General features: G+C 34.2%; 3 protein-coding genes across 6 annotated transcripts; 2 read left to right on the top strand and 1 right to left on the bottom strand.

Moving 5' to 3' along the window:
* Positions 1-49: 49 nt before the first annotated feature.
* Positions 50-9706, bottom strand: LOC116340211. Its single transcript, XM_031766561.1, has 7 exons — positions 9516-9706; positions 4231-5074; positions 2686-2837; positions 2296-2541; positions 1356-1566; positions 1086-1208; positions 50-559 (listed from the first exon to the last, which is right to left on the bottom strand). The coding sequence occupies exons 2-7, from the start codon at positions 4809-4811 to the stop codon at positions 334-336; spliced, it is 1539 nt and encodes a 512-aa protein (XP_031622421.1). The 5' UTR covers positions 4812-5074; positions 9516-9706; the 3' UTR covers positions 50-333.
* Positions 9707-10641: 935 nt separating this feature from the next.
* Positions 10642-12250, top strand: LOC116340184 (extensin-like). Of its 4 annotated transcripts, none has more exons than XM_031766499.1 (3): positions 10642-10742; positions 11324-12013; positions 12079-12250. In XM_031766499.1, the coding sequence occupies exons 2-3, from the start codon at positions 11327-11329 to the stop codon at positions 12145-12147; spliced, it is 756 nt and encodes a 251-aa protein (XP_031622359.1). In that variant the 5' UTR covers positions 10642-10742; positions 11324-11326; the 3' UTR covers positions 12148-12250. The 4 variants fall into 4 exon arrangements, with proteins under 4 accessions (XP_031622359.1, XP_031622358.1, XP_031622360.1 ...); XM_031766498.1 differs by having other exon boundaries at positions 10649-10747; XM_031766500.1 differs by lacking the exon at positions 10642-10742 and adding an exon at positions 10880-10994.
* Positions 12251-17082: 4832 nt separating this feature from the next.
* Positions 17083-26093, top strand: LOC116340232 (tubulin beta-1 chain). The gene is made up of 3 exons (XM_031766600.1): positions 17083-17307; positions 24519-25704; positions 25878-26093. The coding sequence occupies exons 1-3, from the start codon at positions 17251-17253 to the stop codon at positions 25976-25978; spliced, it is 1344 nt and encodes a 447-aa protein (XP_031622460.1). The 5' UTR covers positions 17083-17250; the 3' UTR covers positions 25979-26093.
* The last annotated feature ends 701 nt before the right edge of the window (positions 26094-26794 follow it).

Here is a 26794-nt window from a genome sequence, read left to right as displayed (position 1 = left end):
CTTTTTTCTATATCAAATAAGTTCCGTTTATTAAATACTCTATTTTTACAGGTAACAACAACAATCATTTTTTGCTTGTAAAAAAAAAAACAATAAAACTTATTTTCTAAAACGGTGTGGTTCAACAACGAAAAAAAAAACAATTTCTTGCAATTGGTTCATCTTCATACCAACAGCAAACAATAACAAGAAAACGATATGTGCAGTTCACATATAAAAAACAATACAGCAATTATTCACTCGTTTTTTGCTCATTTTTTTATTATTCTTTACCACTCCTTCTGCCCACGACCTCGAATTCGTCCTTTTTGTCGCCAGGAAAAATTCTATTTTCTAATCAAATATATGATCCTGAAATATATATTTTAAAATTCGCTCTTTGAGTCTCTGTAATGCATTGCTACTGGAAACCGATGAAGATACGTCACGTTCGGGCACCGATAACGATACATCACGTTGAAACACCTCTTTCGTTATACTATTCGTTTCCGTACTGTTGCCAACTATATTAAACGGATGAAAGCGGCTCGTTTGCGCAAATAGCTCGCCAGCCACTTGCCTGAAATGGGATACAAAACGTTTTAAAATTGCCATCTTGAAGAGATGGTATTTAAACCTCTTGACTTTCAGCCACTTAAGCAAAAATTTCTTGGTCGAACATTTTTGAAAGAATTGAAAAGAAGGGAACTTGGTAATATGGATCATTTCTCTGGATCATTTTCATTTCCTCTATATGGCACCCTTGCCTTTCAATTCAGAATTCGCAAAAAAAGAATCGCACTACGAACACTGCGTTCGTTCATTCATAGTTTTCGCTCATTTGTGTATCGTAGTATACGATTAAACGATTGTATATGACATTGGTACGATAAAAAGATTGGTTGACAGTGACCATTATCTTGATATTTCTTCGTCATATTTCAGGGACCCAAAGTGAGACGATTTTTTTTTGTTCGTTCAAGAATTGCATTTTTTTCGCAGCGGCTGAAACTTAAGCGGTTCCAAAAATCAATCGGTCCAAATAATATAGACAAATAATATGATTGATATAAGCAAACAGAAAAAAAAATTTCATTGACATTTACCATTTACGATCTTCCATATATCCCATTTTAAAATTCTTTGGCCAAAATGTTGCCATTCGCTTCGATATACAATCGTTTGGTTTTTCAATAGCGTAAAATTCATGATCAAAAGAATTTACATACCTAAAATCGGATTAACATACATATTTCATATATGAACGGTAAAAAATATGGTATTTGTACTTTGTACTTTTCCGGACAAGCGGAAGAGGATTCCGTATATTTAGTACTTGTAATTATGCGAAATTTGTCATTTTACGTTACACTTACATGTATGGACACAGTCCATGCGAACCCAGTGGTGGGCTATTGGATGCAACTTGTGTAAGACCACAATTACCTAGGCGCCAATCCTGATGACAATTGTAGAATCGCGTACCTTTGTCACGGCTCGTATGTATGCACTGCACATTTTGTGCAGCATCTTTATGATTCGGTTGATTGGATCTATGATCAAAACCGGGGCCGGCCATGTCGCATGCTAATATGTAAAAATAAAAGTTTCCACTCCGTGTTAATGTCTTGTAAATATCATAAAAACATTTGTATAAAATGCTATTGGTCATTCTAAGGAAATAATGCTAAATATAGTAAAGTATCGATAAAATTAAAAATTTGACAATGATCTTGTGTCGCATGCGAGCATTAGATGAAACAGGTTATGCGACATGTATGTATAAAAGTGCTGGAACACAATGACAAGGAAGTGACCAAAAAAAAAATCAAATGTCATTCTATGGTGTGACCATTTATTGTTTATAAAACGGATCATGCAAGAATAGATTGTGTTATTCACACGGCGCTTAAGACTATTTTGAAGGTGGAAAAAAAGTTCGTATCAACAAAAATGAGCAAATTTTCTACCAAATACAGAAATGAAGATGACACAAATTTTTACATAATTTTTATGATCGAAACAAAAATGAAAAATAACAGCTAGCAACAACAATTGTTACGCTGCGAAATTTCCAATGCAATTCTTCATTTACGTAGGCACTTACCTTGACTGATGTTGATATTTGTTTATGAATTTTTTATGCCTAACATAATGCGTTATCAATCAAAGATGAGGAAAAAGAAAGACAGAGAGAGAGAGAGAGGTGCGACAAAGAGAGAGAAAGACCAAGAATTGATTGACCTTAAACATCAGGCAAACTTTTTTTGTTTATATGCAAATGTGATCAAACTATAGCTTTTTTTATAGACTTACTATCGATTTCTTTGAGACGCTTATGTCCAAATCGTCGACCAGCTTCTGTAGCCAATTGTCCGCCATAGCTGAATCCAAACAAATAGCCATTGTTCATATCGAAACCCATGTAATCCAGTAAATACAGTTGAAGCGTTAAAATCTGTGCAATTGGGTCAAATACACGCACAAGCCGTACATAACTCTCAGCTGCATATCGACCAAAATCCATGCATATGATGCATCCTCCGCGATATGTACCCAATTCTTTGTTTTTGTTTCGTTTTTATTTTGAAATGAGATCAGGTTATTTAATTTAAATTCATTAAATATATTATGTATTCGGGAAATTCCTCGAAAATGGGCAGAGTAAAAAAAAATCGTGTATTAAAATATTTTAATTCAACTAACTTTTAATTAACTGCTTCATCCATGGTGTATTGCATGATTCACGCCAACCATGCATTAAAATTGCAAATTTTTGAGACGCAGTCGGATGGCATTGCGCTACATACAGATCTTGAGGCTTGCTGAAATTTGACTCGTGGATCAATTCGCCTTCGCTGCAACATAGAAGATAGAAAGAAAAAAAAAACAAGAAAAAAAAAACAAGGCGAAAAGACGAGAGAAGAAAAAAAACAGAATACATTTGAATTGCATGTTACAAAGTTACGTAGTTTTTTTTTACTACAATAAAATCTACCACAAAAAATGATAAAGTTCATATAAAAAAGCGCGATAAATTCTCTTTCAATATTTTTTTTAACGATCGTTTTTTGCGCTCGAAAAAGATTAAATTTTAAACCGTGTAAATATATCTATTTGCAGTTCTGATCGTTCGGTGACATGGATTTGGTGGTTTCTAGCGCGTATATATATTCTAAAAGCAAAAAACCTTCTTAATTTGTACGATTTCACAATGTTAACTTGCGCACAATCCCAGGACAAGGCTTTGTTTCTACGGTTTTTTTTTATTGCAATTTACAGCGCTGAGACTTTATTGAACGGTATATCGTTTGTTGGCGTTATTATATTTTACGATTGTTTCCATCTTTCATACAGTTTCTAATGTTTGGCTACAAAAACCGATAAAAGTATTGAGGTCAAAATCATACCGCGAAAGATTATGCAAGACTATTATTTTACATCCCGTGCATCGAACTTTCGGAAATGAAATATTAAGCATCCGATTTGATTTGTTCATTTTTCGATTTCGATTAATGACAACAACAAAAACACAACAACAACAGCTGTAGTTTTTTTACTTTGAACACGCAAAATGAACAGAGAATGCGAACACCACGGAAAGTAGAATAGTTTACATAAATTGGCTTTTGGGAACATTTTCACCGATTTTTTTTTCTGCTGCGGTACAAGCGCATATTTTTACCGCGATTTTTTTTTCCATATATCAAAGCAAAACTGGTCTTCTTCAAACAATAATTATCTTTCACCTTTCTTTTTTGTCGTTTTGCTGATTTTCATCTTCAAATTTATGCGATCACTATAATTTTTTTGGTCGACAACTTCTCGATGAATCTCAAAATTTCGAATATGCCGTATGTATATATAATTTTATTGGAAATTTTGTGCGTTTCTTTCATTGGTTGGGTGATGTGCGCGTGCGCACATCTTGGCTTTTGTTCACTGGTTTTTTTTAAATATTTATTGTACGTAATGCGGATTGTTTATCTTTCCATTTTCAACTGATCACTTTCGTTTCGTTTTTTATTTTATTTCTCGTTTTTTTTTTTTTGTATTTTATGATGTCAAACACACAAAACAGTTTGAGAGATGAAAAAATCAACAGCAACAACACACACTTACACACAGTATACATAATATGATGCATTCAATTAAGTTATATGAAATTATGTATATGAAATCTAAATCTAATCAAATGTACTTGTGTAAATGTATATTGTATTCACAAAATAATCGCTTAAGTTCACTTACGTATTATAGTATTTGAAAAAGATATTTCCGGCTATTTCGGTGGCATTGCGTTGACGTGATTGAATGAATAGTCCGAGTTGTGTGAAAATGTTGCCAATATCTTGTGATTGTGATTTGGGTGGTTGTTGTGAACGTTGATTGAGTGAGTGTCGTTGAAAATCAAACCAATTGCTATGCAATCGATAAGGATCGTGCCCATCATTATTGGCAATTGATCGAACGGAATTTTTTGCTGCAGCCGTGACAAATGTTGGGCAATGCACAAACAATACCATCCAAATTAGTGCAAACGCAATGAATTGAAGTCGATTATCCATGCGATCGCTTAAATGATTATTATTATGTTTTGTTTGATTAGTGATGCTGTGGTAACTACTATTTTTTTTTGGTATTGTTTTCGAAGACAATGACAATGTCGACGATGTAAACGATGTTGATGGTGATGATGTGCAACAATTGTGACACCACCAATTATGAATAAATCTGAGGCGTTTTCGTGCGCTGATTGCCATTGCTACTTCGGCTATCTGCTCTAGTGATACTGGACGTGCCGCGGCGGTCGTCTTTGTTATTATGTTCATTTTGGCGTTGCTGAAGCACTAATTATCTCTCGAATTTTAAAACGTCTCTTTTTTTGCATACTGTGTTGTGATCAGATAGATCGATTGGGTGAGTTTTTTTTTTGTTACTTACTATTTTACTTTGGGTGTATGAGTGTGTGTGTGTATGCATATATACACTGTATATTAGTTTAAGTTACTCTTTGGCGTCTTCACTCGTTTCGGATATCAACATATGTGTAAATATTGGGGCGCATGTTACAGTATGGCCAAATACTCGATAACTGAAACGGACACAAACGACATTTGATTATCTGCACAATGTGTAAAAGAAACTCTCAAAACACAAGACACATTCATGGGTTCCATGGCTTTATCTCAATTCGCACGATCAGGTGTGTTTGTTTCGGTGTGTGTTATGTATGCGTGTGACGGCATGTTTGCTTTTTCGCTTATTTTTATGTTTATGAAGAGAGATACACGAAGTAAAGAAATATATGTATAATTGTATATATATATTACAACATTTGTGTGTGATTTGTTTGGTCTTAAACTGTCGATTTTCGTGGCCGATGCTATACACGATCGTCGATTTCTATCTCTCTCACTCTCTATTTCTGTCTCGCACTATTTGGTTTCCGTTGCGTGTAATCTTTGTCAAAGACATAATATTAACTCTATTGCTTATGCCTGATATAACACATTAGGCCATTTGCCACTTTTCGTGTTATTTTGTTTTTGGTTTTTGGGGGAATATCTTGTCTATATGTCTCTGTATATATATGTGTCTTCTTTGGAAGTGGATATCAACGAAGTAAGACAATGTCTAGTTTACGATGCAATTTGCCATAAAACATTTTTTTCGACATTTATTTTTTTGTCGGATTATTTTTTTTTCCTCGTCTTCTGTCGATTCGTGTTGATATTATCGATACACGCTTTTTTTTTTATTTTGGATTTTTACAGGTCACCACAAGAATACGATTATGTCAATCGATTTAAAACTGTATAACTTTGTCACACTTCAAAACGGTGCTTTTATCGTTGCAATACGGTATGCGAACGTTCTTTGATCACGTGCAATTAGCAGTGGCCATTCTTAAATAAAAAAATAAAATTAAATGTTGGGCGACAATCCCATTGAATCGCACGGTAATAAATCACAAATTATATCGAATATAGATTACCGGTTAAGAAAACAAAAATTAACTTCTATTCTAGATCACATTAGCACATGCCATGCCACATGGTAGCAATCAAAATCAACATTGTTGCTCTCCTTTCCAAATCGGATGCCTGCACAACGATCGAATTTTGCAGTCACCGGTTTTTAAATTTGTCCCAATACACTTTATCGTTTGCCTTGAAAAATATGTTTTTCCCCTCATTGATTTGGAACAATTAGAATTAATTTGCTTGCGAACCGCTTAGAATCGAGTTTAAGATGTCGATATCTTTCGACGGTAGGTCGTTTGTCACATCCACTATATTTTGCTATTGATCATGTACGTTCACTTGCACAGTGTAAGTCACTGTAAGCAGCTAGAGCAAAAAAAAATCGCTTAGTTCCGACGTTCTTGCCCAAACCGAGAGTGAGAGACCATGGGCAGATAATTATTGAATCGGATCTTAGCTGCAACTTTGTTTTTACTTCAATTAAACACACACAAAAAATTAAGCACATGCACTCAAATCACTCAAGCAGCAGCGGTAGCAGCATTCAAAGCTGGAATTTTTCTTTGGAATATTTTCGTGTTTTTTTTTTCAAATCGAAAGCGTTGAAGAAGCAAAAGAAAATTCATTCAAAAATAAATTGATTTCATCGTTTTTTGTTTTTTTTTTTTTCATTGAGAATGCAATTAGGAACAACACCGAAATCGTTTGAATGAGCTTCTAAGAAATGCAATGAAAAACTAAAATGAAGACTGATCTCGGCAATAATGTGACTGGTTTGTTATTGCTCGGTTGGTTGTTGTTGTTTTTTTTTGTTGTATTCGTGTTCTCTCTTCGAAACCGTCGTCATCCGTAGCCAGTTTCAAGTGGTTTTTAATTCAGATTCGAACTTTTTTTTTCGCATTTGAGTTTTTTTGATTATAAGTTAGTTTTAGTGCCACTATTGCGCACACATTTTACAATTGCACAAAATGTGGAAATAAATGTTGTGGACGAATAGTTCAACGAACAAGTCTATGTTTGTGTATGTGTGTGTTCAAAGTGTGCTTTTTTGATTTCGCATTTCCATCAAAGTACACACAATTTAAGGTGATCAAATGGTGCGCAGTGCGAGTATTCTGTGCACTCACTGCATTTTACATGTGCGCGTCAGTGTGTGCGCTTGTATGTGCAATTGAGAGTAGAAAAAAAGGCATATGCACTCTGTGAGTACAAGTATCGCGCACGCTCATTTGATGTTGCCCATTATGAAATAGTGCGGCTAAGTAAAGATACATATATTTAAAACAAGCGATACATTTGTATACGTTTCTATAATCAGAAATGTGAAAAAAGAGAAACAAACATGGTGAGCTTCAGTGCAGTGCAACGCTTTCACGCGCGGCTACTTTTGTCTATGTACAACGCATAATTCCACCATTTGACCTAGAACAATTACAGCAACGAAAAAAAACAGTTTTACTCTCTGTTCACATGGAACAAAGCAATTATAATGCTTGCACATTTTAAATGTGTGAATGCCGCGTGAATGTGATATGTTTATTCTATGTCTGCAGTTTTATGCCAAATAAAATAAAACCACAAATTTCTAGTATTTCAAACACATTTCATTATTTATTCATAGTTTTCGCGCGGCCGAAAATTGATTTGGCCCTTGTTTGATATATTGCAAATGACTACTAACACCACTGTTTGTGTTTTAGTTTTTTTTTTCTCGCTGCCCATAATTTACATTTGTTTCTTTGTCACATAGTTTTGTTTGTTTTATGTCAATGGCAAATGCGCAGGCAAGCGCGAGAATTTTTTTCTCTTTTTTCTTTTGGGCGAATAATTCATGAGAAAAAACCGCGTGCGCATAACCATTTGAAGAGAGACGGAAATATACGGTAAACAAGAGTTCGTCGTCTCGATGGCATTGTTTAATAGGCTATTTTGTTGAAGGCATTTTTAATGTAACCTAATGAAGAAACAAGCAAATATTCAATAGCAGACAAAAAAAAACAACAAGATGCAAAAATATTACTGCTTCTTCGCCATTCTTTCTTAATTTTTTAGCTAAATTTTTTACGGTTTGACCGATGGCATTAGTTTCAAATTGTTCCCCTTTTTCTATGGTTATTTCCTCGTCAGATCGGCGAAGAGAAGTTCATTCGAGCAAAATTCACGCTTTATCGCCGTTTCATTGCTATTGCTACCATTTATATTTTTTAATTACATTTTTTGATTTATGCGTTTTCTGCAGCCGCTTCTTAACAGTAACCAAACACAGAAAGCCGTGTATGATTCACATAGAGCTCGCGCAAACGATCCGAATAAGGTTAAATGCCAAACAAAGTCATTCTTTTTTTATACACTTCTTATACGTCAACGAAACGCATTTTTTTGATTATGTTGAGTTTTATGCCAAACGGCTTAATAAAATTTAATATTTATAATCGCACACTATATTTTGGCCATTCATCTTGCACTATGCCAATCGAACCAAAAAATCGACAAAAGAACAAGAAAAAAACAAAAACAAAAAACATTTTATGAGAGTATCGTGAAAAGAACGTTATTACGATTATATTGCAATTGCCTGATTTGTTGTTCAATTGAATAATGCATGAAAGAAAAATCGATACACATATGTATTGCCGATATATTGAACGTGTGTTAATCAATCAAATATTGTGATATTTGTTTCCATGTTGCAGATATTGCAGTTAATTTTATGATTTCCAAAAAAAAACAACAAATATCTAAGCAGCAATAACAACATTTTGTGTGTTGTATCTTTCGCAAGGCTGAATTTCACGCGATGTACGATCGCCAAGCGAATAATTTTGGTTTATTGATTATCGTGGGTGGGCCACCAATGCTGACGCTGCTTTTTTTTAACTTAACTAAAGAATATATATGAAAATCCAGAGATGAGATTAATGCCATTGCCATTTCCAAAAGAAAGTTTTTTCAACTTTTTTAGTGCTTAAATCGGATACACTCGTTTTGGATTTTGGACAATAAATTATTCCGACTGGATAAATCAGACTTCTTCTTTTCATGTGATTCGGTGCAACTTTTTTTGGAGCTTTTGAACACATTTTAAGTAGTTCATAAAATACAGAGGTGCGATTGAATTACATTGTACGAAATCTTCACATACAATGAATGTGGTAATAGGTTTTTGTTTTGGTCGATGAAAGGCATATTAATGGCACGGACGATGACTTTTCAATTTTAACCTACACACCTTTTTCTCTCTCTCTTCCAATTCACACAGACGTTTTCTAACAACAAAAAATGCACAAAAAAATCTCTTCTCGTGTCTCTTTGTTTTGTAATTCATGAATTCATGAGGTTCGATTCCGTTGTAAGGTTTCGCAAAACACTTCACTCAACGAAAACGTTATAGTGTTTTAAACTGGTACTGAACGAGAGAGTTTTGTATTTAAATGAACACTTTACGATTATCGTCTCATACTAACTACGGACTATAAATAATTTTCTGAAGAGAAATGTGGATTATTAAGTTTTTGAAGATTAAATGTTCAATCTGGTATCAAAACATACCGAAATTTGAAAAAACGATTTGATTGTAAAATCTTTTAAATGGGATGAAATAAATAACGCGAAATAACAAATGAAAATGCGAAAATGTAATCAATATTCGATGAAAACAATAATTTATGTTCTTCCAAATGTTCATCTAAGCATCGTTGTGTAAATCGTTCTGAATAATTCCGCTGAAAAAAAACTGGAAACTATAAAATGAAACGAAACCGTTAAATAAGAATAGATTGTGTCAATTATGAATTTTGATTAATTATTTGGCTCAAAAGAGAAATTACAAGAGTTCAATGCATCTACATTCAATATGAATCCAAACACTTTGAGATTTAAAGTAAGCAATTTTGGAAATTCAATGAGTTTGATTGAACGCCGTACTAATTACCGACGTTTTACATTATCCGATTGAAAAATGAGTTAAAATCAAGACGCACTGAACTGTGTTAATTTCGTATTAAAAATATTTAAAAAAATTGATTCGATTTTAAAGTCACCAAATCGTTATACTGTTTCGAAAATTATATGATGATCAATAATCAAAAAAATGTGAAAAAACTACTTTACTAGTAATAAACAAGATGGTACAAATTAAGGAGCTTATCACGTAGAAAACTGTTGGCATCACTTCTGCAAATGATGGAAAGAATCTTGTGAATTTGCGTAAAGTAACAGAAAAAATGTCAGATTTATTAAGATGAGAAAAGTTTTCAATTATCATTCAAGATTTGTTTTTAAAAACATTTTTTTCTCTGACCAAATCATTTAATATTTTGATCACAAATTATTTTCCACAAAGACAATAGTTGTTTAAGATCTTATTGTATTGTTTACTATTTATGTCAAAAAAAAAAAAAATGATGACACTCAACATTCATATCGGGGCACAGATGATCCAATGACCTTTGATAACACAAACAAAAAGAATATTGAAATGCATATTTATAATTGTTGGTTTGTTTTATGACATGAATTGTGCGAAACCTTGATAAACGTTGAATTCAGCTGTTTTTTTTTTTCAACACAAGCAAAGTGGAACATATTTTGCAGTGTTTGAATTTTTTTCTTAGTCAAAATAAACAAATAAATAAGAAAAAAACCGTTTCGCACGCAAAACGCACATTCCATAATTGAAGCGAAATTGAGCTTACATTTTTATGATTTTGTAAGTTCGGTTATTTCGTTCGAAGACGTGCTCCAAATTAGCCAAGAAAACAGTGAAAATTGACAAAAGTGACGTATGAATGTGATACAATAATTACTTATATTGTTCAAACATTCCTCAAGTGTTTTCTTCGATTTAAATTTTTTAAGTCAAAATAACTAAACTTTTCACTGACAGAACTGCCGCCAATATTATACTTGAATAGTATGATTCTACAATTGTACAACGTTAGCAATATACTCAATTATGAGATGTATAAGTTTTTACCATCAAACGATTTACAATATAATATTGGCGACGATTCTACTGACTAGTGAAAGGTCGGGCTATTTTGAATTTTAGCTAATCTAATAATCAAAAATGATGTTTTTTCATTTTTCTCGTTTTTTTCGTGTATTTAATTTGAAATTACAGTATTGTGGACTTTTTTATCCAAAAATGTGAAAACTACCGAAAAAAATGTTCAAGTTATATCCATTTTTTATTTTTTTGTTATTTGAATGATTTATTGTGACTTGGACTTAAGTAATAACTGAATATATCAAAGTAAATATTGAAGTTTGTGAAAATCGAAAGAAACACTTGAGATGTAGAATAGTATAATACAATCCTGCACAATGTATTTTATTTTAATTTCCTATTTTCACAGATAATGAAGGTATTCATCTTAATTGCAACAGCAAGTGCTGTCCTGACAGCAACAAAAGGTGCACCTGCAGATCATAAACCGCCAACAACGGATCATACATTGCCACCTACGCACCTTACTCCGCCACATTCGCATCTTTTACCACCTCCACCGCCACCACCATCCCCACCGTCACACTTGCACCAGCCTAATCAGGATGCACATATAACTCCTACGGAGAATACATTGCCAACTACGGATCATACATTACCATCTGCGCACCGTACTCCACCACACTCGCACCTTTTACCACCTCCACCGCCACACTTACACTCAAATCAGGATGCATCAACAGATCCTACAGAGTATTCTTCAAATATGAATCATCCATTACCATCTGTGCACCTTACTCCATCACACTCTCACCTTTTACCACCTCCACCGCCACACATGTACCAGCCAAGTCGGGATGCACATATAGATTCTATGGAGAATACATTGCCACCTACGGACCTTACTCCACCAAACTCGTATCTGTTACCACCATCATCGCCATACTTCTCCCAACCAAACCCATCTCTTGAGGATTCGCAAATGCAGAAAAAATTGGACAGCATCAAAACTGATCTGAGGGAAATCAAAAGATACGTTAAATCAAACAACAACAACAGCAAACTCGCCGCTGAGCAGCTCCACAGAATGTACCTCTATGTATGTATTCAATTAAAAAAAAATGATTATATATTAAATTTATCATTTATATAACAATTTTTTAGGTATTATCGATGTATATGAAACTTCATAGCGATTCTTCTTATAACGAACCTTCCGCCTTTATGGACTAATTAGAAGAAAATATACAATAAAACTGCCGTAAAACAAAATAAATAAACGATTGTATATTTCAATAAAAAAATAATAATAAATTAAATCGCAAAGTTCTCCACACCAATTCTTGTTTACTTTAACCAGATTTCATCACTTTCAAAGTTTTTATGTAGTTGAATGATAGACGACAAATAGATAAATAAAAAAACTCCCATTTAATACAGTATTAATGTAAGCAAAAGTAGTCAACCCCATTAAATTTTCATCTTCGACTTCGAAGCCGCTGCAAAACAAATTAATAAATAAATCGAAAAATGTTAATTCAGTGATATTGAAGAATGGATTTACCTTTCCTGAAAATTGAAATTTTGAAAATAGCCGCAAGTGACATGCAAAAATAAAAAAGGTTTAAACTGATGGAAATAGGCATAAAAGAAAGAAATGATCCTTTCATTCTCTTCACTCATACCGTTTTGCCAATGTATTCAATGCAAAGCTTTATAAAACATTCAAATCGTTCCAAAAAAAAGTGCAGTTGTAAGGTTTCCGAACTTAACGAAGACGTTGTGACGTTTTATCATATTCAGCTGTGTATCCATGATAACTTGTCGATTCAATACAAATGTTGAATTTCTCTTTGCTTTGGTTTTTAGTTTCTTCAATGAAAACTTTCAAAATGCGAACACATAAGCTGTCCTTTGAATTTTCTGATTTCAACGAAACCGATCTGGTGTGGGCATGCGAAAGACAATCGATGTTGCTTCTTATTCATTCTGTTTCTCATTCATTTATATTAATATATGAATTCATAAGCTTACAGAGAGAAAAAAAAGAACTACGCTAAATTTTAAAGATATCAAGAGAAGCGAATAAGCGTAAGACAGCGCAAAAAATGGAAATTAATTCGCAAGTCCGATATAAAAATATACATCAAAACCGCTAACACCATAAATGGTGAGAATTTCTTTCGAGTGGTAAAACAAGAAATTTTTATATGAGCGAAAAAAAGAGTATCGAGATAAAAGACCGAAAAACAGTCTCATATCAATGAAATGGACAATCGCGAACCCACGGCCAAACATTTGGCTGCAAAAACATATAGATGTAGATATACTATTTTTAAAGAAAGAAGAAAAAAAAAGATACGATTATTTTGAGTACAATATGAGAAATTCACCTTTCTAAAGCAATCGAAAAACATTCACAATACTATAACATATGTTATTCACCGAAAGCTGATCGAATGTCTCTATTGATTCTTTATTATACACTTAAATCATAATACTGCTATCGAATATATGATTCATTTCGGGGGAGAGAAAAATACAGTGATACATTTTTTGTTCGCTCTTATCAGGAATTCAAAATCAATTATCTAGTTTATTGGAAAAATAAACACAAGATAACGAAAAGAAATTACATAAAAAAAATCAAACACGACTTAAACACCCAATGCCTCTATAATGAGTCTAACCGAGAATTAATTTTATATGGAATCGATGAAAAGTGCATGTATATTTTTTTCGTTCTTTGATGGCATTGTGAATGCAAATGAGTGCATGTTAAATTAATCGAAGTCGGTTCGATTCAATGAAAAAAACTGCATTGATTCAACAGAAAATTTGGAGGTCATGCCCCGTAAACGGTGGCAAATCTGCCATCTCTTCTTCATGCACAACTCTCAGGTGCACTAGTTTAGTGGGTTTATGGTGCAGACATATGCCGAAACACCCATAATGTGTGTATGTGTGTTTAAACGTTTCACGGCGTCGATTCATGGTGTATAAATTATGTATGTTTCATGTGTACATTTCATGCATATCGATTCTCTATCTGTTTTGCGAGGAAAAGTCTCTCAGCCAATTTCAATTGCAACTTACTTGGCGAAACCACAACAAAAGCAATAAGCAAACAGAAAGCGCGAGCGAAGACAAGACACGTAAAAAAAGTGTACACACAGTGATGAGAAACAAGTCAGACGGTTGTGGGATTGAAATTATGTGCATTTGGTTCGTGTATTTTCTATTTTAGCTGTCATTGCGTTGATTGTTGGCGTTGCCATGAGGCCAATCCACAAATTCTATGGTAAAAATGTTTCTGCTCTATTTGAAACATGGGATTTGTGGCTGTGTTGGCCACAATTATAGAAAATAATTACAGATGCGTGTAGTTCAAGTTTAGTATTTAAAAAAAAATATATAATGCCAGCAAGCTTATTCGCGCATTCGATGACTAATGGAACAAAAAAAAACAACAACAGCATGAGACAGAGGTAAGTGAGAAATGGAGGAAAAAAACGACAGCAATAAAAGTCGACAGCACGGTGTGGCAGAAACGACAACAATATGCACGCAATAAACGCACAACACGGCTTCACGACCATAACAAACAAAACCAAAATAATAACCGGCCACAACGAGAAAAAGTCAACAACAAATGATTCCCAATGAAAATCAAAGATGAACCAAATGAAAAAAAAAACATTCATAAAAATTCAATAAAGAGGCAAAAAAAGAGTTCACAATTATAAACGATGTCATAAATATGCCAACCAATTGCCGTATCGGTCGCATAACTTCAAATCGAAACTAATTCTATATGAAGGAAAAGTTGAAATGACAAAATTTAGTTAAATGACTCAGGCACGACACACACACATGAAATCGAATCCAAATTCAATTGACAATATTTAATTTCTCATTCCAGAAATGCGTGCAACATATTAATTTAATAAAAATAGATGCGATGTGATCATCATCACTATGCGGCACCGATCGTTTACACGCACGCATGCATCATCAACAACATTCGTCTACTTCGATCTATTTGTGGCCAAAAAGCAAACAATTGCATCTCGCCTCGCCGTATTTTTCTTATATAAAATTGACTGCTTACACATGGAATCGCACACACAACAAAATTAAGACTATATTTCTCTTCATTTCTATTCCCGTTTTTGGTAAATTTAAATTTATGACGTCAACACACGATTATTATCGAATACAATAACCGTGGGCTGGAATCAGCATATTGTTTTTGTTTGCTAATATATACATTTTTTTTTCTTCGATCTTGTCCAAATGTATTCTAATTCTTTTTATTCCATTTCTTTCGCTCTATCCACCATTTGTCGCTTATGAACATTTTCTTTCTCTCTCTCTCTCTCTCGATTGTAAATAAATAAAAGAATATGAACACGGTGTGTGTGGTTTCGTTGGCAATGTCCCCAATATAGATTTAAAAAAACTGAATCGAAAACGTTGCAAAGATAAAAAAAAGAAGCTTTGGAAGAGCATGAGTTAATAATTCAACATAACTACTACAACTTAAATTCATCCATTATAGTCACACGAAGGTTAGTCTTTCGATTGAAATGAAACAATCGAAATGATTGTTGTTATGAGATCTGCACTAATTGAACATATGCTCTCATCTATTTTGTCATCATAAAATTGCCCATCTCAATAATGTCATTACGAATAAATGCAGCCGACTCGATTGAGTCTCATTTTTAGACATTACTGAACCGTCTTGAAGAAAAGCAAACAAAACAAAAAAAAAAAACAAATGGAAAACAGATTGTATTTCTGACTAAAACGATGTGATGAAATGGGGTTTTGTTTGCTGGGACACGATTTGCGGTGCATGAATTACATAAGACGCGAAAAAAGCAGAAATAAAACAACAACAACGAAAGAAGACAAAACAGCAATCAAAGTAACCACAGGCGTGCACCATTACGGGACATTCGCAAACGAATCTGATGTTTGTGTGAATGTATGTATGTCTCGTCGTTCAAATTCATATCCCAGTTGGGCTGAGTAATTCAATTATCGTGCAGTGCACATGCAATTTCAATGTGCATTTTAGCATCATTCATTTGACATTCGATGGAAATGAGTAGCTGAATATGATTCAAAATCGATAAAAATATCTGAAAATGATGTGATCGTTATAGAGATAGGAAGCAATTGTTGTTTTCTGCTGCTGATTCTCTATTTTCACAAGCTTGATCAAACTTTTGCCAATCAATTATTCACGCTCGATTGAATTTCTTGTTCGATGGACAGAAAATACATAAAGTGCGTATGTATATATTTTACAATCGAGCAATGAAAAAAAAAAAAAACAACCAACAAAAACAGATAAATCGACAACAATATGACATACCGGCACGGTGTATATTACACATACAAGAGATACATGGAAACGAGTGATTGAGAGAAATGACCCAAGTTAATAGTCAAATTTGTCGTTGGATTTATCGACGCACCGACAAAATAAAAAACTGTACCAACAATGAACCCATTGTACCAAATATATACATATTTTCAAAGGTGCTCCAAAAAACAAAACCAACAAGATACATATAAAAACCTGAGTCATACATTTTCGTGTGTGCTATTGTCGATTTTTGTAATAATGCAATTGAATTTTGTTAGGGAAAAACATGCACATACATTTGGAGTGAACGAACAAGCGCTAACGAACCCAACAAAAAAAAGAACACACAACTACACTGTGTGTAGAATTGAATTTTGTTCTGGCGATGTTCGTTTAAACATTCTTCGTTACTGTGTTCACACTGGTGCGATATTATCGATTCCACAACTACACCATTCGTTTGCATCATCGTACGAGATTTTGTTGCTTCGAATGTACACGAGCAAATACACACACACACGCACAAGCGCGCTCTAGTCAACCTTTCAATTTGAATTGTGACCAACTGCCACTGTGTCTGTGTATGCACGCTATTTCGCGCTTCTTTGCTTCGCTTACAATCTGTCTTGCTCACATTATTCAGCTCTCTCCGTCATTCGTACACGAATCGATTCCCATCGAACTGACGAAAGTGACGTCAGCTGCACAATACACGCATAGATTTTCAACCAATCAGCATTGCGCATTGGGCGTTGTCGCTACCTCAAAAGCAGTTGAACGTTGAAAATTCATCGCAGTCTTCAATTTGTGTGCGGCACTTGAAGAGATAAGTCGAGTTTTATTCAAGTCGTTCTAACGAATAAAAGAAAAACAGTTTTTGCAGTTTTTTTGCATTTTAAAACAAGAAAGTAAATTTTTTTAAGTGTTCTATTTAAAAGAAAACAACCCAATTCAAAATGAGAGAAATCGTTCATATTCAAGCTGGTCAATGCGGTAACCAAATTGGTGCTAAGGTGAGTTTTGTTAAATAAAATCCATTTTTTTTTCAACTCTTTCGTTGTACGGCTTTTTTTCCATCAAAATCTGAACATTGAACAAGCAACATGTAAATTCATGTTATACATTGAAAAAAAAGTCCATCGCTTTGCACAAATTGACACAAGTTTACAATTTTACGTTCACATTTTTTTTTTTAAATTTGCAAAGTAGAAATTTTCATTTTCGTTTGAATTCGAAAAAAAAAATGTCGTTTTTTTCTCGTGAAAACATGACCGTTAAAATTTTGTCCATGTTCAACGAAAGAGAGATCAAAGTTACGTATGTGTGGGTCTCTATGGTGTGTATGTGTGCGTGTATATGTGAACAACAAAAAGAATGTGCCTATAGAAATTTCGGTGAATCGGCGTGTGGTACATATTTTAACGTTTATTATTTCATTTCGATGACAAATTAATTCTTCCGGTATGTTGTCAAATCTTATGCACAAATCAATAATATACATGCAAAATAGGTCGTCATTTTGTATATTTTTCCAAAACAGTTCAATGTTTTTTTTTTTTAATTTCACATTTGACATGAGAAAACTTACATTTTGATACAATGGCGGCTTATTTTCTATTTATTGTTAAAATGGCAGATGTTCGTTATTTCGTTAGGCTTCAAACACATATTACGCATACATGCATAAAACGTTGTGATCATACACACATACATTCTCATCGCACGAGCACTATTCTCGTACATAGAGAGACGGAGCATATTCGAGAAGAAAAAAAAAACAACTAAAAGAATAAAGTGACGCTATTCAAACCGCCAACATTTTTAACGAATAAATTAGCTTCCATGGCTTAATCCAACATTCACATGTAACATACACATAGACATAGATCTCGCTCGCTCCCTTGAACACGTCACTGTATATACATCACAAAAAAAAATAATGATCTCGTATGTGTTTCGCATGCAAACGCGAATTTCAAATTACCGCAACGGTCGAATCAGCAGCAACAGCAGTAACAATAACAACAACAACAATAATATCTTTTCTCTCTTATTTTCATTTATCTTGTATTCATTTGTGATGAAAAACGAGCATTTGTTTTAACACGTTTTAAGCGGATGCCGCTACAAAGTCTCATTGGTAATGGCGAATACCAAGATGTTTGGTGCCTTGTCGGCAAGTTTTTCTTCTTTTGGTTTTTTTTTTTAAATCATTTTCTTCACATTCACTCTTGTGGGGCTTGTGTGAAGTGAAATGCGGCTTGCAATTTGATTTTATATTTCTCGGTCATTGACTTTCTGTAATATTTAGTAGCTGCTGCTGTTACTGCATTCATTTGTGTTAAAATCGTATAATGAGAGAGAGAGAATGAAAAGAGGCGAAGAAAAAAAAAACAGTTGTGGATTTGGAATTGGCTCAAAAGTGACATATACACCGACGTAGCGCAACGAATGAAAAACGATGTCTGCATTAAAATGCATGCATTGGAAACGCTTAATGTTCAGCTCTCTTTCTCCCTATCGCTGAATTTGGCTCTCTCCGGCACGGCCGTCTCTTATGTCTAAATTGAAGAAAATTGTAGTCGTTTCGAAACGAAAGTCAATCAAACATTTTTTATCAAACATTCTCTTTTCGTCTATCGCATTGCTGCATTCACTTCGTTGCCATCATTTCCAATTGGTATGACGAACACACACACACACTGTTTCAGAAGAAACCGCTAGAACAAAAATAAAATAATAAAAGAAAACAAGAGAGAAAAAGAAATGTTTACCATATCATTTCCAAAATTAATGGGTTTTAGCATAAGTGGCCAGAAGTGATTGCATATGCACTTCAATTCGAGCATATATTTTTCAACGAATGGCCGCATTATGGAGAAATAACAACTTGATTTGATGGCGAATGAAGAAAAAAAAAATGTGCTCGTAACCGAAAAGGGAAAACTATATAGATAGCAACACACACTCACCAAATAAATTTGTAAAAAAAATCGATGCATTCAAAGAATCCGTTTATATTGAACGAAAAGTGTTGCCAGCAAGCACACGATATGGTGTGTTTGTCACTCATCGTTCACTCATTCGCCTTTTCGGCTCAAAGCGAACACACACACACATACTCAAACGACAGTACATCATAAACGACAGAGAGACATCGAAAAAGGGAAACAATAAAATAGAAGAAATAAATTCATGCAATATTCGGTGTAAGTAAGCAATGTTTTTGCGCGACATTTGGTTCGGTTGGCCGAATGAGCGCGCGCGCGTGCACGCTCACACATTTATTTCATGCCCGTCCATAAAATTTGTATGTGTTTATGTGTGAGACATTTTTCTTATTCTACTTCATCATTTTGTTTCGTACAATGATTTAGTTTGCATGTGTAGTTGTCTGCCCAAATAGTGAACTGTCGCCAACATTTGTCGATCGTAAAAATGTATGTGCTGCTTCAATACATCTATTTCTTCTTTTACTTGCTTTTTTTTGTTCCCTCTGCCGTGCTTGGCATTCGGCTGTTATTGTTGTTGTTTCGATTACTTCTCGAAGGAATAAAATAGAATCTAACACGCGAATTATTAACGTCCGTGATTCATGTATTCTTCGGCTTCGGTTCACTCTCTTTCTCTTTTTCGTTTCACATTTTCGCATACAAATGAATGAACCAACATGAAATACCAGTTGGGGCCGCTTGCCGTGTGTGTGTGGCTGTTAATTCTCTGAGTTCTATTTGTGTATGGCCAAATATGGAAATAAAATTGAAAATATTTCCTTTTTGAATGTGAAACATGCACATATACACAACGGACACATTTAGGCAAATAAATATTTTTCAATCGTCGACAACGTGAAATGTTGACTTCATCGCTGTGTGTTTTCCATTTTTGGGGTCGACAGTAAAACAACAAATTATGAACGAATGATATTTGAATGTGATTCGTGGACACAGTAATAGAGAGACAAAATGATTTTCAGTCTTACAATGTAACAACAACAACAAAATACACAATTTTACCGGTATGCCATACACACAAACACACTCATTTACCGACCAATACAATGCTATCGTTCCATTTTACTTATTAATAGCGTATGATGCGATACGCATCGCGTCGACAAGAGATCGACCCGGTTGAATTGAATATTTGAAAATGCTCGCCTTTTTGAATGTATTTCAAAACATTTTTCATTCGCTGTTGAAAAGATGTACTTGCCGACATTAATTCTCGATTCTACAATTTAAAAGCCATTTCAAGAGTGTTTGATTTCCACACCGCTCAGAGATTAAGTGTATGTCTATGATCATGGAAAATAATATCGCAAGCTTGAAATTAAATCGTTAATATTCTGTTTCTTTTATATTCCAAATTCTATTTGGTTCGGTTTTGTTCATTTTTCTCGTGTGATGTTGTTGCTATTGCTTTTTATTGTGATGTAACGAATAGTCTCTGGTGATTTCAATTTGGTATGTATTGGCGTTTGAACATTTGTTAAACGTGGGTAAACCAGACCCCCGAAGAATTAAATGTTTATCCACATACAACAAAAAAAAACACATCAGCCAGAAGAATACTTAAAAAAACCAACATGGAAAACCACAAAAAGGCACGAAATATATACATGAATAAAAACGAATTAATTTTTCGTGGTTGTTGTACAAGACATTGTAAAACTTCAAGTGAGTGTGTCTGAGAATGAGGCTATCAAGCGAACGCGCTCTACCGCTTTCATTTCGAATGCGGTTCCAGTATGTGTGTGCGCGCAAGATTGGCGTGGTGATTTTGTGCCATTTTTAGGCACTTGCCCACATACGGAAAATCAAATTACAAGAACCGGATATTTATTTAAAATAAAGAAAAATCACTAAACAGAAATGAGGGAGAGAGAGAGGGGGGAAAGAGAAACAACGATATGGCAGAATCGACAAAAATACAATGTGAAAGTAAATGAAGACAGCGAATGAACGAATTTTTTTTTAAATGAAAAATAGCAACAAAACACGGGCGCACACGACACGTCAGCAACTAGCAGCCAGCATACATTTTGATTCGGTTTGTTCGAATTTGTTTTATTTTTGTTAGTGTCGACATTTTTGGTCTATGATTTCTTTTCGTTGTTTTTTCTTTCTCTTTTTGTTGTTGTTTTATTTTAAATTTATTGTTGCGGCGTTTTCTTTTGCCTATTTCAACCGGCTAGATTATTTATCTCGGTGTATTTGTGTGTACCGATTTTCAATGCATTTTCGTTCTCTTGATCTCTCACACCGCACTGCAATTATCTCTTTCTCAAAATAAAAGAAAATGTGTAAGATTTGCCTTTTCATTTTATATCTACATTTGTTTGTGCGCTATTGTAATGCGTTGCTGTTGATGGCGACAACAGCGGCGTTATTCTTGCTCAACAATTATCGCCTTCCTGTGTGTTTCATCTCATCAAACAACCATTTTTTATAATACATGTGCATCATTATCTTTATGGCCATTCTCATTGTCGGCTGGCTCGTTCGCTCTATGCTTTTGTGTTGCTTCTCATTCGATTGCGTTTTGAATCAATAAAGCCAAAACTAACACGGTGTTTCTTTGGTTATGTTAACAAGTAACTGTTGTTGTCGCCTCTTCTTTGAGAATAAAAAAACGATCCTTACTAATTAAGCGATGAGCATATGACGCAACAAACCGCCGAAACTCTTGCCAATTTGTTTGCCAATTATAAAGAAGAACAAATAAAGATCAAATACAATGAAAGCACTTCAGTCAAAATTAGTACTTTTTTCTTTATTGTTTTTTTTTTCGTCATCGTTGCGAGAGTTTAAAAGAGTTTAAATAAAAAAAATAAATAAATGAAACTTTCGAACCGCACCTAAGCCGATCGAATTTTGTCTTAAAGAGCCGACACACACACAAGCGGATTATAATTGAATTTGGATCAATGTATTGTCGTTTACGAAATCGCCGACGACAATGATGAAAATCAGCTCAAGACGATAATATTATTACATTGTTGTTTTTTTTTCATCATAAAAAAATCCATGCATTTTGAGCACGCAAAAAAATGATTTTCAATTAGAAATGGGTGATGTGATGTTCAAATTTCCGCTCCACGCCCATGCCACAATTATGTTCAATGAAGGATACCCACAATTGGGTCTGTGATACACGAAATTTTTAATAATGAATGAACGATGAAACAAATCGAAACAACAACTGAAGTAGTGACAACCACGTCAAGAAAATCAGAACATAGCGCTGGAACATCTGTCCATGGCGTTTGTGATCACAATGTGAAATTCAATTGTTTATGGCATTTATAAGAATGACATAGTAAAGGCCATCCGACTCATACACACACAAACACACATAGGCCATTTGTTTTCAAGGAAATATATAAAAATAACAAGAAATTATGGATAAATGCGCGTATGCCATGTCCTTATTAGGGAATACATTTTTTCGTTTCACTTCGTTTATGGGCCTCTCTCTCTCTCTTTCTCTTTGCCATTCACGTCATCTACTTTCACAAAACGCTTCTGAATTGTTGTTGTTTTGGTTATTTCTCTTTGACTCCATAATTTAACAAATTTATTGATTTTAATTTGACATCGATAAATCATTTAATCAACCATTAATTGAAATGGCTCTCACAACCAATTAAATGTCCAATCAAATATTCTACTGTACTGCGGAAACTGTCCTCTAACCCCCACAATCAATTCATAATTTGAATTGAATAAAAAAAAACCAAAGAGATTTTGAAAAAGGCCAAGAACTCAAATAAGTATGACGACCAAAATCGATTTAATTTGTTTTCCATTTTTTTTCCCTACATTTCATTTATAAATTTATTTTTGCCATCGAAAGGGGGCGATTTCATTGAGTTTAAGACTGAAAGAGAGAACGAATACAACAACTCACCAGTTACTATGACAAAAGCCATACAAATTCTAATTCATTTGTGTGATTATAACAGAGTTTTCACGTAACTGTCGCAGTTTTTTGTTGTTTACAACCGAATTTCCTATTCATGTCTGAAGAGAGTTGTTGATTTACCTTTATTTCATTTCATGCACATAAATAAATCGATTCATTCATTGTCATTTTGAATTAAAACAAAACTTAAATAAATGCCAAATAGAGTTTAATAGGGAGTGAGACAAAGAGAGAGATAGAGAGAGAGAGTTGTGATTGTGTATTTTGGGTGAAGGAAATTGTATTTGGAAAATGTGTATTTTTTGTTATTTTTGGTGGGCAAAAAGTTATGGAGTATAGTCGCAATACTGCTTGGCACTCCCCTACTGTGCTACGCTATCCTTGTGCCAGCCATTTGGCGGGTACGAATTATAATAATTGTTATTATTTAATATAATAACTGCAATTTCGAACACACACATAACTCTTTCCAATGCTTCTAACCAATGACACACAATAAACGAAAGAAGAAAAAAGAACCGCATCAAATCTGTTTCACCTAAATGATTTGCTTCGCATATTGTGATCCATCAAGATACAGAAGATTCTTTTCAAATCAAAATCGTATACGAACGAAGAAAACAAAAATCAAAATGAATATTTCAGATCAGATGAATTACTAAGTTAATGAGATTCACATTCAAATTTCATTTGGTTAATGAACTGTTGAAATTGACTTGATTTTTTGTTAAAAAGTAACCATGCTCAAAATTCATAGCACGATGATACATCAAATATCTCAATTGCATAGGTGTGTTTTGTATGTTGTTTTTCAAATAACAGCAGCAGCAACAACAATATCTAAAAAAAACCGTCAATAAAAGAACGCCCATTCATTTCGTTCATTCAAATGACATATGTGTGCTTCGGTTCATTACAATCCATTACTAGCATGTGCTAACAACAAGCGCTCAATTAAAATGTTGAAAATTTAATTATGGCATACGCCCAACATTCATCATTAACATCATTGTATAACTTGTTCAATGTTTGCCGCAGATACTGTTTTGGAAGAGTCCAAATGACACTTTCCGTTCAACCATTTGCGGCTATAGCAAACTACCCGTCAGTTAATCTTTGGCTATTTACTATTTAATGTATAGTCAATTTCATAGTATGGGAACAAATAGTTACATCGAAACGATGAATTTTTCATCACATTTCAAATTGTTTTAAATTACCAAATAAATAAGCAAATGAACAAAATCGTTAAATTTTCTCTTGTTTTTTTCATTCTTTTTAATCGTTTGAATTATAGTTCTGGGAAATCATCTCCGATGAACATGGTATCGATGCTACCGGAGCCTACCATGGTGACAGTGATTTGCAATTGGAGCGCATCAATGTTTATTACAATGAAGCATCCGGTGGCAAATATGTGCCACGTGCCGTTCTTGTAGATTTGGAGCCAGGTACCATGGATTCAGTTCGTTCAGGACCATTCGGACAAATTTTCCGTCCGGATAATTTTGTGTTCGGACAATCTGGTGCCGGTAACAATTGGGCCAAAGGACATTATACCGAAGGTGCTGAATTGGTCGATTCCGTATTAGATGTTGTACGAAAAGAAGCCGAATCATGCGATTGCCTGCAAGGTTTCCAACTTACTCACAGCTTGGGTGGTGGTACTGGATCTGGTATGGGTACATTGCTCATTTCGAAAATCCGCGAAGAATATCCAGACAGAATAATGAACACATATTCAGTTGTACCATCACCAAAAGTGTCAGACACTGTTGTTGAACCATACAATGCCACATTGTCGGTCCATCAATTGGTTGAGAACACCGATGAAACATACTGTATTGATAATGAAGCCTTGTACGACATTTGCTTTAGAACACTTAAGCTCACCACACCAACCTACGGAGACTTGAATCATTTGGTATCATTGACAATGTCCGGTGTTACCACATGTCTTCGATTCCCTGGTCAATTGAATGCCGATTTACGTAAATTGGCTGTCAATATGGTACCATTCCCACGTCTTCATTTCTTCATGCCTGGTTTTGCACCACTCACATCACGTGGCTCACAACAATACCGTGCCCTCACCGTTCCAGAATTGACACAACAAATGTTCGATGCCAAGAACATGATGGCTGCCTGCGATCCACGACACGGTCGTTATCTCACTGTTGCTGCCATCTTCCGTGGTCGCATGTCAATGAAAGAAGTCGACGAACAAATGTTGAATATTCAAAACAAGAACAGCAGCTACTTCGTCGAATGGATTCCAAACAACGTGAAAACAGCCGTTTGTGATATTCCACCACGTGGTTTGAAAATGTCAGCTACATTCATTGGCAACTCAACCGCCATTCAAGAATTGTTCAAACGTATCTCTGAACAATTTACTGCTATGTTCCGTCGTAAGGCTTTCTTGCATTGGTACACTGGCGAGGGTATGGATGAAATGGAATTCACCGAAGCCGAGAGCAACAGTAAGTTTATTTCATATCTTTTTCATCTTTTAATTAAATTCATTCAATCTCCTGAAGACTTTCTCTTCTTTTTGGACATTTCAATCATTCGTTGTATTGTTAAAATGCACATAAATTTTGCACATTACTCACCATCATCTCTTCTCTTCTCTTTCTCACCTTCTCGAAAATAGTGAACGATCTCGTATCGGAATACCAACAATATCAAGAAGCCACCGCTGATGAAGACGCTGAGTTCGACGAAGAACAAGAAGCCGAAGTTGATGAAAACTAAATGGTCCGCACCAGCGCATCACTCAACTCAAAATCAGCATATAAACAAAAAAACAACAAATGAACAACAAAAACAAAACAGCATAAATAAAAATCTCTATGTATTTTGTGTGAATATATTAACAGTTGTCGTCATGCCCGGTATTATAAAGGTTTTCGTTTTAGTTTTTTCATCATCGTATGAAAAAATCGCAAAACAAAATCACATTTAAACAAGAAAAAAAAAACATTTATATTAATTTAATAAAACAAAAAAATTCCTTTTTGCTACTCAACCAAACAACATCATCTATTGCTGATCAAAATTAAACAATAAAAACAAACGATACCGTACACAAAAACAACAACATTTGTTTAATATTCTCAATATGCCCCCGGCATCGTCTTAGTTCGTAGAACTACAGCAATGTAACAACTTAAACAATAGCAAAATCAAGCAATTTATATAAAAAAAAGACAAGATTATACCAATTTTTTTATTGCCTAAAACGAAAAGAAAATCAAAAAAAGACAGAATTGGCAGCATGCAATGCGTAAATCATATACATTTAATTCCCAAAAAAAAATCCTTGAGCACAAGTTTTCTCATTTTATTTTTTCGCATTTCTTTTTTGTCGTCAAATCTTAACCAACAGCAGACATTAATTAAGCTAATATTAATGGGAAACAAACTTTTTTTTTTGCAAAAATGAACAAAATCGCTTAATAAATAACAATGTCAACTGTTTTAAATTGAACCTGGTTTTATTCTCATTTTTTGTTTGTTTTATTCTCTCTCTCTCTCTCTCTCTCTCTCTCTCTCTCTCTCTCTCTCTCT

Source organism: Contarinia nasturtii, unplaced genomic scaffold (genome assembly GCF_009176525.2).
Source record: "Contarinia nasturtii isolate CC-2019 unplaced genomic scaffold, AAFC_CNas_1.1 Cnas_scaffold_630, whole genome shotgun sequence".
NCBI classification, from domain to species: Eukaryota; Metazoa; Arthropoda; class Insecta; order Diptera; family Cecidomyiidae; genus Contarinia; species Contarinia nasturtii.
This window is presented reverse-complemented; position numbering and strand designations above follow the sequence as displayed.